This window comes from Phodopus roborovskii, unplaced genomic scaffold (genome assembly GCF_943737965.1).
Source record: "Phodopus roborovskii unplaced genomic scaffold, PHOROB, whole genome shotgun sequence".
Classification (NCBI taxonomy): domain Eukaryota; kingdom Metazoa; phylum Chordata; class Mammalia; order Rodentia; family Cricetidae; genus Phodopus; species Phodopus roborovskii.
In genome coordinates, this window is record NW_026126470.1 from 14,737,556 (window position 1) to 14,761,407 (window position 23,852).

At 35.4% G+C, this 23,852-nt stretch overlaps 2 protein-coding genes across 17 annotated transcripts in view; both read right to left on the minus strand.

The window, feature by feature from the left end:
* Positions 1-23,852, minus strand: part of Robo2 (roundabout guidance receptor 2) — a 1,084,901-nt gene that overhangs the window by 384,691 nt on the left and 676,358 nt on the right. The gene's annotated exons all lie outside the window — the stretch shown is intronic.
* On the minus strand, positions 19,744-21,787 carry LOC127227435 (transcription termination factor 4, mitochondrial-like). The gene is given in 3 exon segments (XM_051191763.1): positions 19,744-20,088; positions 21,076-21,356; positions 21,359-21,787. Coding segments are annotated over 3 exon segments (1,029 nt in total). The 5' UTR covers positions 21,762-21,787.

Here is a 23,852-nt window from a genome sequence, read left to right on the forward strand (position 1 = left end):
TCTTAGTATATACTTTAGTTATCAGCTAATACCTGGTGCAACTATTTTTTGTCTCATATGAAAAACATCTCATGAGTTGCAAAGGCATAAAGAGGCATTTTTATCCCTTGGCCTTATTGTTTACACATCATGAACATTATTATTAAGGTATTTGATTTGTAAGCCATTTTCCCCCTACAGAATGGAACTGTCTCTCATACTATCCCCAATTACGTGTATTAACTAACCTTATGTGGCAAGTCATTTGTCTCACCTGCACTGAACTATACTAGCAATTGAACAGGTAGCTCTCTTAAGTCACAGCTATTTATTTTACTTTCAAGAAATATAAAAAGGGATAAGCCAGGAAGGCTGCCTAGACCCATGGATCCACTGAGAAAAGTTGTAACTACTTTCAAGGTACAATACATATCCCAAATATAGACACAGTAGTTACTGGGTTTTGACTTGTGACCAGTTTAGGTATTGCATTACAACTCCTTCAAAGCTTTCATTTTTGGTTTTGTTTACCCCTGAGGTCAACCTGCAGGAGAAGAGCCCTTCAATGACTGCATTTAGGGACTGGGTGACTTGAAAACAGATAATTTTGTAAGAGTGTTGATTTCAATGTTCTCCCCAGACTTATTTATTATTTTTTAATTATTATCAAACAGCTGTGTTTTTGAAAGCCCTATGCTAAAAGCAGAGGCAGTCAGGGTGGTGTTTTTGCAGCTGTACTGTATACAGTATAAGTTTCCCCAGTTTCTATAAGAATGTTAATAAACTTATATGTACTAAGAACTAATATATAAATAGTATAGTAATCCTTTTCATCAAGGACCAAATAAGGCTAGTCTCCAAAGAAGAAATATTGTATGTTCCAAAATTTAATTTACTATTTTTATTTTATTTAAATTTGAAACAAGCTTGATTTACATGTCAATCCCAGTTCCTGAACCACTGTTCTCCACAGCAACCCCCATCCCATCACCTTTCTGCTTCCCAGAGAGGGTAAGGCATTAAAATCACAATACTTTTTTCCCAAGAAATCAATCCATTTAAACCTCTAAGGAAATCGAGCAAGGGTAGTCAAATCAAAGGAGACCATATGATAGGGAATTTAGAGCTCCTTTGTGTCCCCAGCTCCCAAGAAGATCCACAGACTTCCTTGCTACTTTATCCTTTCCAAAGTGGCCCAACTGATATAACCAGAGTTGCTTTATTGCCATATATGAAGCAAAGTCAGCTCAAAAAAAAAAAAAAAAAAAAAAAAAAAAAAAAAAAAAAAGAAAAAGAAAAAGAAAAAAAAAACCTTGCTGTATATTTCCCTTGAAAATCAACTTGGAATTAGAAAACTATTAATCTGCTAATACATAACTAAATAAATCAAATAAAAGTTCTACCTCATGCCATTGAAGTTTAAATGTAGTTTATTATACTGCAAAAACATCAACTATTTTTCAGACATTCCTCCTTTTTAATTATATAGGATGGTAATTTTTGACCATATAAGTTCTTGGTTATTATGTCGAAAGAGAATGCAAAATTCTTTGGTGACTCTGTTTGGGTAGCTAAACTTAGTATATCATGAAACAATAGGAAAGATGTCTAAAGGATGCTACATCTTTTGTTCATCAGATGTATAACACTAGGGCTTTCCAAATTATTGTACACTGGAATCTTTGAAGGGCCGGTGTATCATGTTCTTAACAAAATATCACCGTGGGCCTGTTACAACTGTACTAACTGTACTAGACTTTATCCCCCATTTCTTTATTGGAAGTTTGTGATGAGGTTCAAGATTCTGTATTTCTGGACCAGCAAGATGGCCCAGTAGTGAAAATGCTTATCATAAAGCCTGACAGAGCAAGTTGGATCTTCAGAATTGAAATACTGGAAGGGCATAACTTACACCTACAACTTGTCCTCTTACATCCACAGATACGAATCTCTCCAACCCCCCCAAAATAAATACATATATATGATAAAATTTTGAAGGACTTGAAATTCTAATAAATTTCTTAGCGATATTGATGACGCTGGTATTACAACCATACTTTGGGAGCTACTATTATACAAATGCAAACTTTAATTTAAAGAGGGAAAACTCTCAAGTTTGCAGGATTTTTTTCCTTCTAATTATTGTATAAATAGTCCTTAACATCACCATACATTTATAAGGACAGAGTGAAGTAATTTTATTATTTTGCAAATGAAAAATTCTTGTATTATATTGTCTAGGCTATTTCTTCTGATCTGAATTATTCCCTTATAGAAGGAAGTACCTTAAAATTCAAGAGGTAGACAAATTTATAAGACCAAGTAGTCAAAGATGCCCAAATCTCAAGAAGTTTCTCAAATTTATAAGATTCACAAGATCATTCCTCACAGTTGAGTACTAACTACTACCTGAGTTAGTAGACCCTTTGGTTGACCTGTGGGGAGATCCATACATACAGATTTTATGAAATGCCATCCAAGATTTTCAGTGATGTGGATGTCTTGGAGTTATTCACATTTCTGTAATTCTTTACCCATTCTACAAGTTATTCTGTATTAAACCCACTAGTTCACTGTTGAGCTATGGTGAAATAATTTCATTATTCTGGGATGAATAGACATTTGTTCATTTCTGGACAAGAAAAGTTGGACAATAATTATAGAAGGTTTACAATGTTAAGAAGTTATAATACACTAACTTGAAACACACAGCCAAATTTTCTTACAAGTTACAGCTGTCTGAAATGATGGTAGTTTTCCAATGCCAGGAGTACATCACTACATTAAAAGCCTAATCATACAAGCATGCGCTTACTGAAATTTATGGTTTATTTTTATTTCCCTTTGACATAAATTTAATTATTGAACATATATAAAATGATACATTTCCAAATATCTGCCTTTTCATACAACATGTTAAAAATGAAATCAGGTTAGGCTGCATTTTCTGACGACTGTTTCAATATTTACAAGAGTCCCTCTTCCCAAAAACAGCCAGTATCAATTTCTTTTTCAAATGATACAGAAAGATACAGCATTTATGACAATATTAAAGACATGAAGCACTGATATATCCATTTCATATGTTTTTAAAATATATTTCAAGGTCAATATTACAAACATATAATGGAATGTCAGTTCTTTACAAAATTTTCTAAAACCCAAAAGAAGAAATGTTTAACAAGTCAATATTTCTGTGAAACCCAAGCTAAGCAAGGCTATCACAAGGCAGTAACAAATGAAAATCTATATTCCTTATGAATGTTAATGTGAAAATCCTCAGTAAAATTAAGTGGATTAAGGAGCAAATCAAGAGAATTATAAGTGTATTTTACACTATTACCCAAATGGGACTTATTCTTGGAATGCTAGATTTGGTTTACTATTTAAAGCCAATTATGCTAACATGCCAATTAGTATATAAAGAATAACAATCACATCATCACGTCATTAAAATATTTGTTCAATCCAACACCTTTTCATGTTAAAAATCATTTTCAGATAAGGAAGATAAAGGGCATAACAATTTCCCAATGCCATCTTGGAAAAGCCCACAGTTAATGTTATATTGAATAAAAAATCTTACTGTCATGAGAAATCTATTTTCTCTATAAGCAGATGGGCAAGATAATGATGTCTGATCACATCACTTCAGCTGGGCACTGTAAAAGTTCTAGACATAACAATTAGGTAAGAACGTGAATTGAAATTGGTAAAGAATACAGAGACCTGGGATTATATACATTAATATGTTATAATAGATGTTTATGTCATTTGTTTATAAAGACCTATCAGAGAAGCAATAATGGACATACATTGGCAACTGCCACAAGTGGCTGTTGGCCATGGTACTGTGACTTGTTAAGATCAGTATATATATTTTAAGTATACACAATAGAATTTTGTCTCATGAAAAAATAATTGATAACTCATTAATATGTAAGCTTATTACATAGTTCATAAATGTGATTTAATGTTAATTATGGTGCATAAAATTATTTATTCTTTGTATTTTTAATATGAATCTTACAGTGTGTTAAATTACTTCAGTTGTTTATATTGTACACTCTTGACAATTATACTTTCTCAATAATAGAAAATTACATACCTTTAAATAACAAGAACACATTATTAAGATGGTTGGAATCTATATGGCTATTACTGGACATTCACACTAATAGCAAAAACTACCCCTTACAACACAGATAAAATTTATAAACTACCAGATTCCCTAAGATATACTACAAAACACTGAAGAGCAGAAGGAAATTCTTAAACATGCATTGCCTTCAAATAATTCAGAATGACCAAATGACCAACTGTAGCAGCAGAAGCCTACAAGCCGGAAAGACTGAGGAGCAGCAGAAGCACTGAGCTGCAGGATGACATCTGAAAGACAGAACCTAAAGACTCCCCGATAGCCAGGAGTATATTCATTTTTGAAGACAAATTTATGTATACGCACAACAGAAAGCAAATGATCTTGCTTAATTTCTTCAACCTCATTTAAATATGTCATTTTCAAATGCAAATTACGATGCAAGAAAGAAGAAATGCTATTTTGTGCTAAACTGGGCATGGAAATTAAGCTACAAATCTGTTTGTCTGGTTTATGGAGACACTGGGCAAAATCAGCTAAAACAGTGTGAGATAAAAATGAGTGTGTTATCAAAAGTTCGGTTAAAGAAAATTTAAAGAGAATATCAATGTTTTGTGCCATGAAATCATGTATGGATAGTTGTCCTCATTAAATCATGCTATGGGTCTGAAAGACAAGATGTTGAGAATTCATTGGCAGTAAATGTGCATATGAAATCATGGAGACCATCAGGAAAGAAACAAGGAATGGGCCTAGGCTTAGATTTTGTCTTATTTCTCTGTTAATCTTACATGGAATCAAACACACCTTCAGTTAAAGGGTACCAATCCTCACCAAATAAATTGTCACTTGATTTCAGAGGAAATCTTTTCTTACTATAGTTTTTTTAGATTGTTTCATTACATTTGCATGAACTCCTGTATTTTAGAATAATTCTTATGTTCTAACATCCTTCAAAGGATAATTGAGTTTTCTAGAAAATAATAAAGTTCAAAACTGGATATTTTACTTTTACGTTAAGACTAAAACACTTCATGATTTCTGTCTGTTCTAAAGAAGGCAGATTCTAGGATTATACTGGAGAGTCCATTCCAAAGTGTGTCATAATAATAAAATCACGATAATACAATTTGATTTTAATTGGAAAAATAAACTACACTACAAAAATTCAATTATACTTTCAATTCAAACTTGTAACTACTATGTCTTGAAAGCGTCTGTCCACACAACTAATTAAACTTGACTTTCACAAGGTCCATCCCACTAACTGTAGTTTCCAATTTTCCCCTTGCCCAGAGCAGTCTGTCACAGATTCACAACCACTTGCATCTTCTTCAGCTATATAGTAAAGGCCAAGGTTGTTACTCCTGGGGGGCATGGAAGCAATGAATCCTGTTCTGATGAAAAAGAAAGAGAGGAAGGAAGCAAGAAAAGAAACAAGGAAGGAAGAAGGAAAGAAAGGAAGGAAGGAAGGAAGAAAGAAAGAAAGAAAGAAAAAGAGAGGAATTCAGTGAGGGGAGAAGTCAGAAAGGAAAGAGAAGGAAGAACAAAAGCAGTGAGGGAGGAGGAGAGAGGGAGGGAAGGAGGAAGGAAGGAAAGAAGGAAGGAAGAAAGAGAAGAAGGAAGGAAAGAAGGATGGAAGCAATAAAAGGGAACCAAAGACATTGCTTCTTTAAGGATTGCAAGCACATGTCCATATCAGTTTCTAATGTGTTAAGAATTTCAAGGACAGTTTTTGAAGTATAATGATCTATGGACACTTTCCTGATTTTTTTTTTTTTTTCAGGCAAAGCAAAGCCTGGAGCACAGAAATTTGATTCAAAAAACTCTGCTTCTCTGAGATGTAGACAAGATAAAAATATATTTATTTTCTGTAATCTGCCTGAGATAAAATGATTCTCATAACTCTCAGAGGGTTTATGTGTTTGTCATTTGCTTTTTTTATTTTTATTTTGTTTATTTAAAGTATTTCCAAATGTGGACAAATAGATATAAAATATATTTTGCTTCACATTTCACCATAAAGAATTTTTCTTTTGTTCTAAATGCAAATGGTCACTGGTTCATTTTCTCTTGCCAGGGACAGTTATGTCACATCTCTTGACTAATACACATGCATTTGCCACTAAAAAGTCATTTTAACCGAGAACTGTCACATCCGTCATCTCCACCCGGCCTGGTAAAAAATTTTATCTGTCTTCTTGAATTAATTTCAGCTTGCCTGAGCCCAGCAGGGGAGTTTTGAGTGGTTCAGCTAAATTCACCATTTTAAAAGAGAAGATTGTACTTCCTTATTTCGACTTTTCTACCACTCTAATTTCTCTTTTACATTACAGAAAAAAAAATGATAGAATAGGATATCCACTGAAACTTTAAAAAAATCATAAACAAAAATAGTAATTCTACTATGAAATTTTCCTAAGAAAACTTTTTAACCTTTTTTTTATTTAAGCATTATTTCCAATAAATAATTATGAAGCAAATGTGCATTTCAAGAATAAAGGAATTGAGAATCTTGGTATTTATTGGTGGTTGAATGACCAAAACTAGAGGAGAAAAAAAATTCTAATCACCCAAATATTTAGGATCTTTCATAACTAGGACAAAACTGAATGGAGCCCAGTCGGTACCCTTTCTATCCCAAAAGGTGTTGAGCAACAGTTTGCTTTCTAGGCAGCCAGCACAGCCATGGGAAGGTGAGGAAGTTGAAGCTGTGAGTTTGATGGAGGATGTGTGAAGCTGACCAAGACCAACAGAAACATTTATAATAGGAAATCCCAGAATTGAGTTCTTCAAGCTTGACAATACTTCCTAAGACATTGTAGAAAAGGTACACAGCCAGTAATTTTTCAAGGCTTATTTTCTCAGCTCTCAATGTTGTTTTCCTACAACTGTAATACCATTGAAATATACTTTCTTTCTTAAATTCAAGTTTTAGAGTGATGATTTCCATATCATAAGTTTTAAGGCATCAGCATAAACACCACTGTGTTTCATCACCAACATTCTCAATTTTCTATGCTGGCTTTGGGGACAGGGCATCCGCTAAACATTTATTAAATTTTTTAAAACTCTGATTGAAGAAATTTAACCATTTTCCTAAGCCTAATTAGCCATTTACATTTCTCCATTAGATTTACTTTATTGACACAGTTATGTTCTGCCATCAATATTCATTTCCCAGTTAGTGATATTCTGATAAAATATTTGCTAAGTTTCATTAGATACAAATTATTGTGGTGCATGTTCTGTTGAGGAAAAATACTATGAATGCTGCGATATTAGCTATCTCTCCCCTGTTTCAGAGACCATCAGTATTGTTATATTGTGAAAAATGCAGCTCATGAAAGGAGGTAACGATATGACTATGAAAATCTGGTATTTCTTCCCACATATTATTTTACCTTTGGAGCAAATAGGAGTTAATAATGTCTTGTAGTTTTTCTGTTTGTCTTTTTAAATTATGAATGGTGATAAAAAGACAACAAAATCATACAGAAACCATCAAGAGACATGGGAAAATATTCTAGTCATAATTGAGCTTTCCTCCACCCTTGATGCAAACCATGACAGCAAGGCACACTCTGTCCTCAGATAGCCAGACGCTGCAGTGTTAGACATGCTAAAACTTTAGGAAGGATGGAAGTAGACAAATGAAAATATGGCACAAAGTCACTGATGGTAGCAAGGTGAGGAGAGAAGCAACATTCACGGGGGATGGGGGGCACAAACAATAGTGTTTTCAACCTGTATCCTCAGTATTTACCAATCCGACCATCTGCCATGTTTACCGATATTATCATAAATTCGTATTTAAATGATAATAAAATCACTTGCTGACAGGAAATTAGTCATGCAAGGACCTACAGATGCACTGCCTTCTGCCTAGGCCTGGGAACTCTGTGTGCAAAGTTCAGGGTTGTGCATTTGTTCACCCTGCATGGGGTAGTGAGAAGGTGACAGCTTGGAGCCCTTCAAGGTGTTTCTGAATTTAACTCATCTTTTACAACTTTTAGTCTTATTTGTTTTGTGAAGCTATGAATTCATAAAGTATGAAACTGTGAAGTGATATTATGTCAAATTTCTATTATGTTAGATTTGTTTAATATTATACATAATGGGTCAATATTTTAAAATATGAAAATGTACTATACTTACAAAATACTTCCAGCATGTGAAATATTAAGATTTATTCTGATAAGTCTTATTTTTCAGAGCTCTTATGAAACACATGCACTAGTAAAGTTTTGGTCATTTAGTTTATGAAGATCATAATATAATTGTACAACATCAAAACTAATATGAACAATACCTGATTTTATACGGTACTCTGTAGTTCGAAAAATAACACTCAAAATCATGTCACTAAATGTCAACTCTCTGAAGCTAATTCAAGTGGGCAGTGGCCTTTGAGAAGTAAAGATAACTCAGGCAGATTCAATTCCAACCCAAAGTTACAGGACTAGAACACACCAAAAGCAGAAAGTAGTTTTAGGGTTTTCACCTATAGAGTCAATAAAAATGGGTGCTCCTTTACAACAAATTAGCAAAAATTTACTTGGATGAATTTAAACACAGTTTAGTAAATAAGCTACAACAAGAAGTCAGTAGTATAATGTTCCTCTTAAAAATAACAACAACAACAACAACAACAACAAAACAGTATCAACAACAAAACAGCTAATCTAATCTAAGCAGGTGGATACTACATATCAACTCCAAATATTAAGCCCAAGTGTGTAATTTTACTAAACACTGGCTATGTTCAACTTGCATTAAGACCAGGAACCCCTGTTATCTCTTCAATATATGATCCTTTTGCTATGCCAACCTTTAAAGACTTTTAAAGAATGATAATATGAGAGAAGACTCTGATTGTGATTGATGATCTTACTCATAATTTTCTATATCATCAAAGGCATTCTATTTGATGGCTATTATAATCTAAATGATAGCTAATCTTTTGAAGGTGATATATCCCTGTTTTCTGCAAGCTAGTTTGTCTCTTCTACTCCATCGTAGAAAAGATCTGCTTCTGACAGAGGCATTGCCCTTCCACAGTGCTCCACCTCCTGCATCTATTCAAGTTCAAACATGCTCAGCTCATGTATAAGCAAACAGGTGCAGGGATCCAGCTGCAAACCCTGAGCAGGCAGGAGGTACACATGTATTTCACTGATTGTGGCATGCTACTGATAGAAGACTACATGCCCCGACAATAGGGAGGGTCAGTAGGTGGCTCTTTGATTTTTCTGGCTTCCTGAGAGGGCAGAAAGCTGGGAGGTTGCAGCCTGTAGGGAATCTAATTTCTACACTGTGTCTATTTAACTCGTACAAGTGGAAGTTTTAACATCCTTGAGAAGAGACAGTTATTTTATGACTCCGTGTGCTTGCATATATATAAGTCTTTGTACATGTTTTTGTGTGTGCATGTATATGGGAGTGTGAATTCTTGTGTGAGTGCAGGAATGTACATGGAGATCAGGTGTCAAAATATCCACTTATTTTTTATTTGTTTTTACTTATGTTTTTTTTGACACAATGCCTCTCACCAGACCTGGGATTCACCAATTTGCTAATGTTAGTTGGCTGGATTTCTGGGATCAAACTTAGGTTGTTACGCTTGTGTAACAAGGCAAGCTCCTTACCTACTGAGACCTGTAACTCTATTTCCACCCTCACAGACAAATGATACCAGTTCCAAACCTGCCTGGATATTTCCCTGGTATTCACTGAACAAATAGCAATTACATCTATACACACAAACAAAAGCAGGTCTAACATGGGAGTTGGAAATTACTTAGGCAATCATTGAATATCAATTAGTATGGAATTATGTTGTTTACTGTGAGAAAAGAATTGACATTTCTATCATTATCTAAACTGACATGTTTATACCATATTTAGTTCAATTTCTTCAATTAATTCTCTCATTTATTTTTTTGTATAGGCAAGAATAAATAATTACATTCTTTGTTTTTAAAAAAAGTATGTTCTCTTAATAGGTTCGATTACAAACACATTCTTCTCGGATAAATTTACACTTGTATTTGCTAGTATTTATATACTTCTATGGGAACTTATAAGATGTGAAAGATATTAAACAATATTTTTAAATGATGACTTTTTGTTGTTGTTGTTGGTTTTGGTATTTTGAGACAGAGTTTTTCTGTGTAGCTCTGGCTGCCCTGGAACTAACTCTGTAGACCAGGCTGGCCTACAACTCACAGAGATCCTCCTGTCTCTGTCTCCTGAGTGCTGTACCGCCCACCCCCAGCAAATGATGTCTTTCTTAATCAGTGCTTTGGCGTCAGAAGAAAGTATCGATTTTGGATTAAATTTTAAATACTAATATCTAAATGTAAATAGTAAAAAGTAATTATAATACAGCCACTGATTCTTCCTGTCATAATCCACAACAATTCATATAATCCAAGATTAGAATTAAAAAGAACAAATGATCAGGGATGTAGCTGATCTACATTTCATTATCATGTTTTCTACTGAAAGTTATGAAGAAGCTTTTTTGAGGCCTGAGTTAAACATCTTATTTTATTCCACAACTATTTATCATGAAATTGGTACAGATTCTACTATTTACCCCATTATATCTAGTAGTAGTCACTTTGTGTTTCCCAACCTCAGTGACCTTTCTTATCTGAGCTATCTGAATAACATTTACTCTAATTTTCATCCATATATCTCAATCAAGTCCAAATGGCTGTATTTCATTCATTTCATTATTTCACTTGATATTTAGAAGGTATATGCAAATAGTTATGAAGATGCAATATAACTATTCATATTGTATTTGGTTATAGGCTATACTCAAAATGTACAAATTGCTGTAAACAGAGAAGGAAATGCATTCAGGGGTATATCATATATGCAATATGTCCCCAAGAAATTTAAATTCCTAGATTGTCAAGATATAAATCAATTACTTCCAGGAGACAAAGGAACCAAACAAACAAAAGCAATGGCTTGGAAGAGTTAAAATATTTAGAACACAATGTTCATTCAACAGGATTTCAGGTGGATGTGTAAGAACAGGGGCTTTGAGAAAAGAGTCATTACTTCATTATTATCTTGGGTTACACTTATGATGGAAAGAAAAAGAGAACACAAACTGCACTAAAAATTAAGAAAGCATACAGTTTCAGCATTAAATACCAATGAAAGCATGAGATCAATGGGCTTACTTATGCAGGGAAACATTTTATGGCAGAGATTACGAAAAGGAGAGCTTCATTAATAAGAGTGATTCAGCTCATGTATGGCATTGATGGTCAATCATTGAAGGTCACTTCTTTGTACTTTAATCTGATGGACAATATCACTAAACAACCAATGTGTCAGGAAAAAAGCTTAGATTAGGTTATTGGTAAATTGATAGGATGGAATTCAAGAACAGGACATATAGAAAGAGCAGAAGTTGGGTGACATTTGGAAGAGTATACGTGTAACTGCCACAGAAAGGCACAGAATAGTGACTTTAAAAAACACTGGAAAACCATGAATTTTAAACAAATTCTAGAAAACGACTAACAAACTTATCAGAATTTACAAGAAATTTACAAAAAATATACATCACTGGATACAAAAGGAAAAATAAATTTGATTCCTTCTTTTCTTTATTTAGGGGAAAATCTGGTACCTCTTTATTCCATCAGCATTAAACACAGCCAAGAAAGGAGCCACTGTGCCAATTTTATAGTAGATATAAAACATCCCATGGAAATTGATGTCTGACATTTTAAATGAACTAATTTTATGGCAAATGAATTAAAGCACAATAAATCTATAGTTGAAAGTGGCTTGTGTAGGTGAGTTGCAAAATGGTTAGAAAGCAACACAGACCAAGTTTTATTCTGATTTTTGGCTCCTTTGTCTCTGTTAATAAGACATTCAAGCTCAGGAGAAACTCAGATTTCTGGGTTCCAGGTAGTAGAAACTGGAGTTGTGGATTACCTACCTGGCCTTTGTGTCATCAGAGAGAAAGGAACCTCAGTTGAGGAAATGCATCCATGAGATAGATCCATCTGGAAGGCAGTCATTGATGGGCTAGGGCCCTGATAACTGTTTGTGTTTCCCTCCCTCGGTTGTTGGTCCTGGCTTCCATGATGCTGATCAAGCCATGAGGAGCAAACCAGTAAGCAGCACTCCTCCAAGGATTCTGCGTCAACTCCTTCCTCCAGGTTTCTGCCCTATTTGAGTTCCTGTCCTGATTTCCTTCAACAGTAAACAGTAATAGAGGAGTGTAAGACAAACACTTTCTCCCCAACTTTCTTTTGGTCATGGTGTTTTGTTTAAGGAATAGAAACCCTAGTTAAGACAAGTTGCTTAATTTGTGTTGGCCTAACTAATTTCCATTTCCCTTCTGTACAATGGCAGTGCACATGCTAAGGGAACACTGAGAAGACAAATTTGTCACCACTAAAAACAGATAACAGCAACATGTCCCTGAGTCATGGTATGGTCAGGGCTCTATTCCGTATTGGCAAGTATTTAGTTAGCATGATGTCAGATTTAAGTCATGACCTTGGAAAGAATAGTGAGTGGCCTTCCATTCTTACATGACAAATTCCAGGGTTCACCCTCAAAAGGCAGGTGCTGAGTGATGGGGTATGAACACACTGACTGCATCCACCTCTGAGGAGGAAGAGAAAGCAAACTGCCGGAATCCTATGGGAAAGTCTGGGAATCAAGTGAATGCTACCTGGGAAATTGATTTTGTATTCCACAGGCAAGAAGCAATAGGCTCTGTTGGCAAGGACAGTAAATACTCCACAAACCACCTGTAGGATGAAACAGGAGTAAGAGTTCCATACCTTCTCTCTGGTAAGATAAGACCACGTGGAAACACTTAGATTGATAGAAATGAGTTAATATTTACAACAGAGCTAGCCAATAAGAAACTCTAGTAACTCTCCAACAGCTGCATAACTTATAGGGTCTCTGTGTGTTATTTTCAGACCGAAGTGGCTATGGGACCAGGCTGACAGGAATGTGCACATAACACCCAAACAAAAAAAAAAAACTGTCTTGCAACATACTTAAGATTATGTTATCACATATAGGTACTTGTCCAAAAATTTCAGTTTTGGAAATAAAACAAAATGTATTTGTTTGCATGTGTGCATATATTCTTATCTTGTAAAAATGATTATTATACTTATATATAAGTATATTACCATTACATAGGTGATGTAAAAATATAAGAATATAAGATTTTGTCACAGCAAATGTTCAACATAAGTTTTTAATTGATTATAACTGAAAATTCATCATAATATATCTAAATTGAACAAATATACTGTCAGGGTCTGGATGTGTATAAAAACAGTAATGTAAAATAGGCCTTTTATACATATACAGAAAATAAAATAGAAACAGAAAGGGTGCATCCTGAATTTTGGCAGTTCCTTTGAGACAATGCTTGGCTGGTCAGCACATTAGACTGTGGAAGTATGCTAACTATAACCTGTTCTCAGAATTGATATGTATTCCTCAGTCATTCTGAAACTAAAGCTAATGAATAATTTGCCAGCTGCAACAATCAGTAAACAAGAAGTTTCATCCTGGGGAGTGGAATGTGGCATTGGCACAATTTGTGCAATAGATTTTTACCTAAGGATGCAGCTGAGATGAAAAATCATTCAGGAAGCCCGTATGGCGTGCCTCTAATTTATCACGGCTTACATCTCTTGCCTGCAAGAAGAGCCCAATTCATATGTTATTGCCTAAAACCTGTCACTTGCAGGACTGCTGTTTAATCTTCCTCTCTGAATTACATCCAGAAAGGTCACCACTATCCAATTAGAACCTTATCAAAGATGTACATGCAGTCCAGATTCATACTTATTGAGAATGGGTCATAAATTCACAAACTGCACATCACAAAGTAAATTAACATAATGAATAACTGGAAGGGGTCTTTAAAAGTCACAAAACACCTGTGTGTTTGCCAGCCTTTAACACCCTTCTTTTAGGAGACAAGAGACAGAGATTTTGGAGGAGAGCCAACAAGGTAGATGATGGAGGTGGGTGATAGATAAGAATAGAATTCAAGAAGAGAAACGTCTCTCTTCCATAGTATTACCACCAGCAGATTGTTGTCTGACAACTGGTGTGTTCAAGGGTGATGGGTGATTATAAAACAAGTAAAATTATGAACCCATTAGGACAGGTTTGATTATTTTACCTCAGTATATAAAAGAACAGCAAGTCCTGCTTCTTTATACTACAGTTTTGCATATAGTTTATTGCTTCTTTATGTAGACTTTAATTATTAAGCATCTAGCATAATATTAGGTTAGACTAGTTCATTCCGGGGAAATAAACACAGGACCTTCCCAACACTTTTCTTCTTAGTTACAATTATCATATTGGGTCATAACTTTCTGGAGATTAATTTCATCTTTTATCTGTAGAGTAAGCATCCATTATAAGTTATCTCAGCATCTCTACATATCTTACTGTCTGACAACCACAGAATTCAATAAATAAAGTATGTTGTCAAAAAGGGAAATGTACAGAGATAACAACTTACTGTATTAAAGACTTTATTATTATTCCAAGAAAAAAAAGTGGCAGAAAAAAATGTCTGGCTTTCCTTAAAAGAGACAGTCATGAGTCAAGAAATTATTTGTGGTAAAATTAGACAGATATTGTGAGAATTTTTTTTATTAAAGAAAGCAAATTCAGAACAGTAATCAAATTTGGATCTTGGGCTACATTTAACTCCATGTTTCTATTTGGCTAGTCATGGAGCTTATGGGAACTATTGAATGCATAACTTTCTAGCAGTGACTACACAAGAACTTCATGGCTCAGCTTGAGGCATCCTTTTTTTTTATGATAAGGGTCTGGTTCATTTACGCAAACTTCTGTGAATGCTTGCTCTGTTCATACTGAAATACATTGATATAAGTAAGTGGAAGTCATTAATTGCTATAATACAATCACTGAACATCTAATATATAGTCTTTCAATATAAATAAAATATCTCTTTCCTGGTATGTTCAGCAGTTGGTATTCACAACTGAGTTTCTTGAACCCTATGACAATCAATCCTAGCCATCATGGTTTAGTTCCCTAGCTCTTTTTTTCTTTCTTTTTATTTTTAACAACAACATCTAAAAATGAACTCTGGCTTCAAAACAAAAAAAATGTATCATAATAAAAGACAAGATACCTTGTACTGGTCCTACAAGGTCAAATTGCTGACAAAAGCATTTGCATTCTGTCAGGAGGCTCACAGTTCGTGCTTAACAAGCGGAATGAAATTTTCCATTTGTGGAGCTTGAACTGGAAAAAAAAAATATCCGCAGAACTGTGTGCATGCTGCCAAGGACCAAGGCAGGACCACAGCCGCCCTCATCCATCCCCCTTCTGCCACTGGCATGAAGTAGCACTTCAATTGGTCTGAGAAAAAAGAAACGAATGTTTATGTTTTACTGTGGACAAGGAAGTCACCCTTGTTAGGCTCTGACATATGAGATTGTAAGGATTTGCCTTGGTAGGGAAATGACTGACCTTTGTTCATAATTATCAAAACAAGGGAGGGAGAGTGACGAGAGAACCAGCTGCCTCTGCCGCTGCCCAACATCAGAGCAAGTGGGGATGTGATACCTTTCCAAGCCTGAGTGCTGAAGGCATCAACTACCTAAGAGAACGTGGAGCTTGGCTGGATAGCATGAAGTGGTCACACAACCAGCATCCGTTTGAAATCACTGTGCTGTGAGAATATATTGATCATTTAAACAAGGAGCTGTTAAACTATAGAATGGGCTCCATATCATCACATTGCATATTTTACTTCTAAATACATCAAGCGGTGCAGGATTCCTGTGCAAATGTTAGTCAGTAAATCACATGTCCATGTATAAGCTCTGGAGTTGCAGGCATTCGCGTGAAAGGAGTGACTAGTATCAAAGCAAGGTGGGTGAGTTCTGGTTCAAAATAATATTCTAAGAAGAGGGTGTGGCCTGATTTTAAATGAAATAGTTGTGATACCAACTCAATAAAGTACACGGAAGAAAATATTTTATAAAAGCCTTCAGCTCATAGTATGCTTTGTTCCAACATCAAAAAAAAAAAAAAAAAATAGTTCTGTGGGGGCATGTGTATATGTGTGCTGTGTGCATGTACATTTTAAGGCATGTTTATGTGTGTGTGGGGTAGCTGTGGGAGTATGCCTCTGTGTGTATGTTTGTCTGCATACAGAGGCACAAAATTGAAAATGTCTTCACTTTCATTTGTTGAGTCAGGGATTTTAGCAGATCATGGAGTTCACCAAGTGCTCTAACTAGCCAGCTTGTCTGGAGGTTCTTTTGGGTTGATCTCCAAGCTACTAGGCTTACATCCAGCTACCATGCTTACCTAGCTCTTATGAATGTGGTAAAAATTTAATTCCACTCCTCAGTCCTAATAGAATTTTTTCCTTGTCTTTGGTTTAAGTCAGGGAGTGGCAAATGATTGATTTTATTCTGCAATGACTTTATGGATAATTTAAAATACATATTTTACCATTTTCCCTTTCTGTTTCCCTTTCTACACAATCTCTACAAGCATATTTTCCTATATATTTTGAGATGACAAAAGACTAGGTTGTACCTGATCACATTTCCCTTAATGAAATATTTTGTTGTGAATTATCATATTGCAAACAGTTTAAAAAACAGCTCTGTTGCTAACCCTTTTTGTCACTTATTAACTAAACCCTATTAGTTCCCAACATAAAACCAGACTGATTTTTTTTTTTTTTTTGGCCTGTCTGTTTTCCAACTTGTTATTTCCGATCTTATATTCATGGATATTTATTTTCCCTCAAGCATGGAAATCCACACTTGGACCCTCCCTGCAATGTAAGTGATTTTGCCTGGTAAGGGTCTAGTACATTTTCTGACAGGATCAAAGACCTGTCAATACAAGGACAGGCCAGCATTAACAGACAATTTTAAATATACTGAAAAGTATTTCATTCGTGATCTTTCCAACTTCTGCATATAGAACAGAGACAAATGCATTCCCCCCATATTCTCTCACCAAACAAGCAATTCTTACACATGGATAGGCAGCCATTAAGAAAGCTGCTTTAAACAAAGATTGGGCTGAACTCAATGGTCTGCCCAATTTGAATCACTGGATAATAGGAAGAGACTTGCTTCAACAACAGTGAGAGAAGACCCAGAGATTTCATAACTTTGATGTAATTTTTCCTATTTCCCAAATGGCCAAAAGTTAAATACAAACAAAGGAAATCTAAATGTCATGCCATGTCTGTTAATCCCAAAGCCATGGCTTTCTTTCCTTGTGATGACAAAGAAGAAAAATAGTAAAATGAATTTTAAGATGGTAGCTCACTGATGGTAGAGAGAAAACAAATCTTTCAGCTAATGTTTACATGTAGAAAACAGCTTACTTATTTCCTTGTCTAATTCAAAGAAATTTATCAATATATAAATGGAAAAGAGTAACCTTCCCTAAAAATTAAGAATCAATTCTAAAAAGAAATAAAACTAAGAAACAACTTAGTGTTCTCTAATAGAAAAATAGTATGTAAATAGTTAATGAGAGTCTTATTCATAAAAAGTCTAAGTCTGATTTAGACAAAGGTAAATTTTGAAACAAAAGAAATGAATCTGGTATTTTGGGAAGAAAATGTTAATACATTGCTAGTTCATTTCCAGAATTTCCTGTAGTCATTTCACTGCATCCTTATTCAAAAAAAAAAAATTCACACCATTCTACAATTCTATATAGCCACAAGCCATGCACTTTGCATGCTGAAGGCTGCCAGAGCAGTAGTATTGTCAGTACTATGTGATGGCTTCAAAGTTGGTCCATGGGACCACTCAATTCCACAGCTGTCAAAGCACTACCAACTACAGTCAGTGGCACAGCATCCTCTTTCCAGCTTCCATACCTGCCACCCTGCAAACAATTGCACTGGCAGCTAAGGGGAAGCACAGTGAATGGCAGATACCATATTTATCATAATCACTGGGATCCACGGGGAAGAAAATCAATTTCTCTTAATCAAGTAGAGTGACTTATTAAGGGTTATGTGTTCTGACTGGATAGCTATACTGATTTGATTATATTGGGAGGGAAATTAACAATGGCCTCCTACACAGTCTCTTCCTTTGTCTTCTGGCTCAGATTTGTTATTAAATTATTATCCTATGAAAACTTTTGGAAGATCACGCTCTGATTAAGAAGCTGCTGGGGGAAAGGGTGATGAGAGATTTTTCCGCAGTGTCGACAGGTAGAGATGTGAATGTTAATAAAACCCTCCTTGCAGAACTGTTGCTTGAGAGCTGAGAGAGTATAAGTACAGCATATGCACATGCCAACACTGGAAGTCACTTTCTGAAAAGTGTGATCCTAATGTCTGTCCTTCAGCTTCTACGTTATGTTTTTGATAATGTAGTTTCTGACATCTGGGAGGATATCAAGAGTGGAATCTGGTAGCAATAGATCATGGGCAATATTCCATGTCTGGCCTTCATCTTTAAAAGTTTGTTTAGGGCTAAACCACTGTAAAAAAAAAAAAAGCCAAATATATATTTCCAATACCCCATGCTTAGCTTTTTATAGACCAGAAGAGATTCAAACTGCACAAAGTAGTTGAAGAAAATACACTGCAAACTTTTATTACCAAGTCATCTATTCTTGCCTTCAGGTTTTTATGAGGAAACTTTGGGGAAAGGAAAAAGAAAAAAGGTCAAATGTTTCTGGTTCTATTCATCTCAGCAGTGTATGGAAGACTTTTCCATATATTCAACAAACACCAAATTAACATTGTTAAAATAAAATAAGAGGAATCTCATTTCCATCCTGTATAATAGTCAAATGTCCTTTGTAAATATTTGCATTTCCGAAATTGTCCACATGGAAATGTTCATTTTCTTAGAAACACTATCTGAAGAAAAATATTGATGAAAGTTTTTGGTAGGTACAAACAAAGAGAAGGGCATGAAAGATGGATGTTTTTTGTTTGTTTGGTTGGTTGGTTGTTTAGTAATCATAAGAGTAAAATTTTTTGACTATTGCAAGATACTTAACCCAGCAAAATCATGCAATCCTTTCAGAATCTTCCCTGTACGCATTGTATGAAGTCAATTTCAGACATTAAAGCATTTGTTACTGATTGTTTTTGATGATAGTTTGGAAGTTTTTAATTTATTTTTCCCACTGAGTACAAATTCATCACATAACAATTTTAACAAAGAAATGATGTAAATACTTAGAATAGTCTAGACTTCAGAGTATAATTAACTTGAATTACACATTTATATCTACTCACCTAATCCCTTTATTTCCCCTCTTTCCAATGGTCTGCATCACCACTATAATTTACTTGATAAAATTACTTGATAAAAAATGGAAATCATTATTGCATTTTTTGGGGGGGAGGGTTTAACAGCCGAGTCCTTTATTTAGGATTCAGTAGGACTCCCACAGAACCCAATAGACCATAGAGCCTCCCCTATTTGTTTTGAGGCACTTAAATCTCCAGTGGATAGTAACATTTTTCCCCCAAGAAAAGACCAGTGTTAGTATGAGAAATGCTTGAGAGGATCCAGGTGATCTCCCCAAAGCTTTGAGAATGAGAACGATGTCCAGCATTCCTGAGCCCTTTTCATTGCAGTTCTCCATCACAACAAATCTTCCTCCTCCTCCTCTCCCTCTTCCTCTTCTTCCTCCTCCTCAGATGCATGGCTCTCAGATTCCTTCTCTTCTCGATCCAAGAGCTTTTTAAAAACCTCAAACTCCTCATCAGAGGAATACGCTGTCCTGGCCAAAAACTCCTCTTCAGAAACTCTGAGAATGTCCTTTAGTAAAGGATTAGGGATCTGTGTCTGCGCCTTCTTATCAGGGGTTTGGTACCGTCCAAGGCGTTCTAGGCACACGTGTCTCTGCTTGATCTTGGTTATTGAATACTGTAAGAAATCACTCCTGACTATGTCCAGATGCTTAAGTCCCATCCGAAAATATGCATACTGGAAGACAAACATGTTTAGGAATCTGTATAGAACCTTAAGGCCTATCATTCCAATTCAAAACAAACATTAGTTCAAAATCATTAAAAATGAATTGCACCATTAGTAATGGTAGAATAGCCGCTCTAATACAAACACTTGTGTGAAATCTGACACTTTTCAAAGTTATTTCCAAATTCATGCCGAGAAAAATTTAGCAAAAAACAAAGGGGTGTAGAGGGATATGCTTTTCTTTAAACAGGAGAATAAAAATTCACGAGTATAGAAAAATCCAACCCAAAGAAACTGTAAGAGACCTAGGAATTTTTTTTAAATGTGCAAGTACACAGTTTTTGAGTATGTCAGTATGTCACAGAATGCCTATGAAGGTCAAAGGCCAGGCTAGCTGGTTCACAGTCCTTCAGGGATTCTCCTGTCGGTGGGGTTGAGGCACTGCACACCCAGTTTTTACATGGGTGCTGGGGATCTGAACTCAATACTGGCAGTGTTTCCATTTGCTTGTTTGTTCTGGTTTTTTTTTTTTTTTTTTTTTCTTTTTGAGACACGATCTCTACATAGCTCTAGTTGTCCTGGAATTCACTCTAGACCAGGCTGGCCTCAGAGATCCACCTGCCTCTACCTCCCGAGCCAAGATTAAAGGAGTGCACCTCCCTGTCTAGCTGCACAAGTGCTTTTGGCCTTATCTGTCCCAACAATTGCTAAACTATTAGGACAACTATCACATTTTCCAAATCTCCACACAAAAAAGATACAATAAGCGTAGTAAAGTTTCAGAGTGCGTACTTGGACCTGGAATGGGGCCAGGTCACTCACTGTCAAGGAAGTAAAGCAGAAGGGCAGGTTTGCTTTGGAAGGGAGAACTGAGAGGCATTGCTCTAGAAAGATGCTTTTAGCACTGCTCAGCGGCTCCTTGTCCACACAGCTGACCTTACTCAACTTAAAAAGCTCGAAAACTCTGCCATCCAGAGCCCAATCGATTATTTTCACCTGGAATTTGTATTCTAGTTCACTGGGGTCCTCCTGAAAAACACCTGGGCATCTGTGCAAAAGCTCAATGATTTGCTGTACTGTGAATGAACACTTCTCCTTGAGGATCTTCACCACCCTGTCGATGTCCCGCTGACGCATGGTGAAAACCTCAGGGCAACCATGAAGCACTCTCTTTAGTTTGCCATCTCCAAGACCAAGCTTCCGCAGGTAAATGGAACGCCTTTTCATTTGCATCGTAGACAGTGTCAGTAACTGTGGACTTTTCTTCATAGCCACAACCCTAAGAGTAGACGTTCTGAAATTATGTCCAGCAACTGTTGAGGATGGACACTTGGCCGTATATTGAGCAAACTGTTAATATGGGCTTCGTCAAAACCCATGTCCCAGAGGGAACTGGCGATCTTTTCAAGCTCCAAGGACTTGGGTTCCACACCAGTCTTCTGTTCCTCATGAGGACACTGAACAAGATGTGTCCTGTATTCTGGCCCCAGCACATACTTTTTGGGTCTAACACAGGATGACTCTCGAAGGTGTTCTCCATCGGGTACTGGAGTCAGTTTACAAAACAAAGGAGGACCCATCCCTTTCCATTCTCTGAGATGAGGTGTCTGCCTAGACAAACAGGCCCAGGAGAGGGCCTTTAGACGGTGCCATTCACAAACCTGCCTGCCCAGAGAAGCCATGGAGCCCAAGCGGCGAACGAACGTAACTGTGCATAAATTTTTTATAATTCAGCTCTCATTTTTATTTTTGTGGTTTTTAGTTTGAGTAAGATTAGAATACTAGAAATTATATTGATATAAGACAATTGATGTACATTATCCCAATTTTTCACTTGCAGATGCATCACAAGATTTCTGGAGTTAAGAAGTTAAAGATTATACATAAACTCTTATTTTTTATTTCACATATAGTATTTTTTAAAATATTAATAATATATCAATCGCCCATCTGCTCATCTCCTCAACATGTTTACTTTTGTAAGACCTCAATTTAGTTGACACTCTAGTACAAGAACACACTTAAAATATATTTGATGTTAATAAACTCAATTTAGTATTAACATCAAACCTGCTTCAAATAGATTAACTTATCCTTTATTGCTTTCATTTATTTTTGTATTTATTTTCCATTGATACCATATTTGAGACTTTTCATAACCTGGTGTAATTGAAATCAAAGGTCAAAAGATATTTAGTAACTCAGCAGAAATACTGACCTGTCTGTTGATACTATTGCTAAGTTGGAAATTCTGTTGTCAGGAAAGTGCTGTGAGTTGCTAACATATAACTCTGGGGTATACTTCATAAAAGTCCCCCATTGTCATTAACAAATTATTTCTAATGTAATTATAATGAACACTCAGTCAAAAAGCCAACATGGCAGCTTTATATGAATTGAAACTTCTATGGTTTGATGATGAACTTCAATCTGATAAAACTGACACATTATGCTAAAGACAGCATATTAATTGGAGAGAGCTGCAGGAATATTTACACCAGTTCTCTGTAAGATCGTTTTGTTGCTTATCACTCAATAATCACCAAAATGCCTTCTAGTCCTGTCTCCTGACTCTGAAAAATTAAAACGACAATAAATCTTCTGACATACACTATCCCAACATTATTAAACACCATCATTCAATACACAAGCATTGGATAAATATGACAACCCTATAAATCACATACATTCATCAGGATTCCAGTCTGAAGTCCCCCTCCATCCCCTCACAAGGTAATGTATTAGAATACGTGGTTACCAGATAGTGCTTATGTTTGGGGGAGCCACTGAATTTTGAGGAGTTGTCAAGTATAGTTTAACCCTGATTTGATTAGCTGTGGTTCCTGGGTTAGCCTTAGTTAAGAGTTCAATCCCCGCCCCCACACACACGCCCCTCTATGGGACCCAGGTACACTCTCATACTTTCCATGACAAATGAACTGTATCAACTGGAGTCCAACAGAACTAAAGTTTTCTTTTAAGAGGTGACTTCTGTCATGTATTTTGTGGAAATGGAAAATGAAGTAACTAATAAATGCATTTTGTAGGTAAAAATTATAATACACTTATTTCAATTCTTACAATTTTGTCAGAGGGCTCTGAAAATAGATTAGGTTGTTTCCTAAATGCAAAATAGTAACCCAACATAAAATAAATATCAAAGCCTGATTCCAAGTCAATTCTTTTAGTATTTTATTAATTTTTCATTTCTAAAGACCACATTTTGTTGTACACACAAACACAAAATAGATAAATACAATAGATAAATAACAGTAGAGTATTATCTGCTGTCCAATAAATTTGGTGTTTTATTTACTAAATGACCAAAAGTGATAAGAACTTTTCCTCAATTGTTTGTCTAATAAGTGAATTATAATTTAAAAATTAGAACTGTTAACCCAACTTAAATTACTGAACCAAACACTTGGTTATATTTTATAGAAAACCAAATAATTAAAATTCACTCTTGCTGCCCTTATTTATCTTAGATATTATCAATACATTATTTGTGTTTACCCATTTTAAATAAGACCTTCAAAAATAAAAAGTACAGTGTGTATGTGTGTGTGTGTGCATATCTGTGTGTAAGGAAAGTTTGCGAAATCTCTCAACAGAAGATTCAATGTTTTGTGGGGCTACCAGAAATATAAAGATAGAGATGTGGTTATAGAGACTGAAATTAGTATAGCAATTACACAAGCCTGGGGAAAGTAGAGAATAAAGAATAAAACAACATGAATAAATGAAAAACTGTTCGTGAAATGAAAATAGTT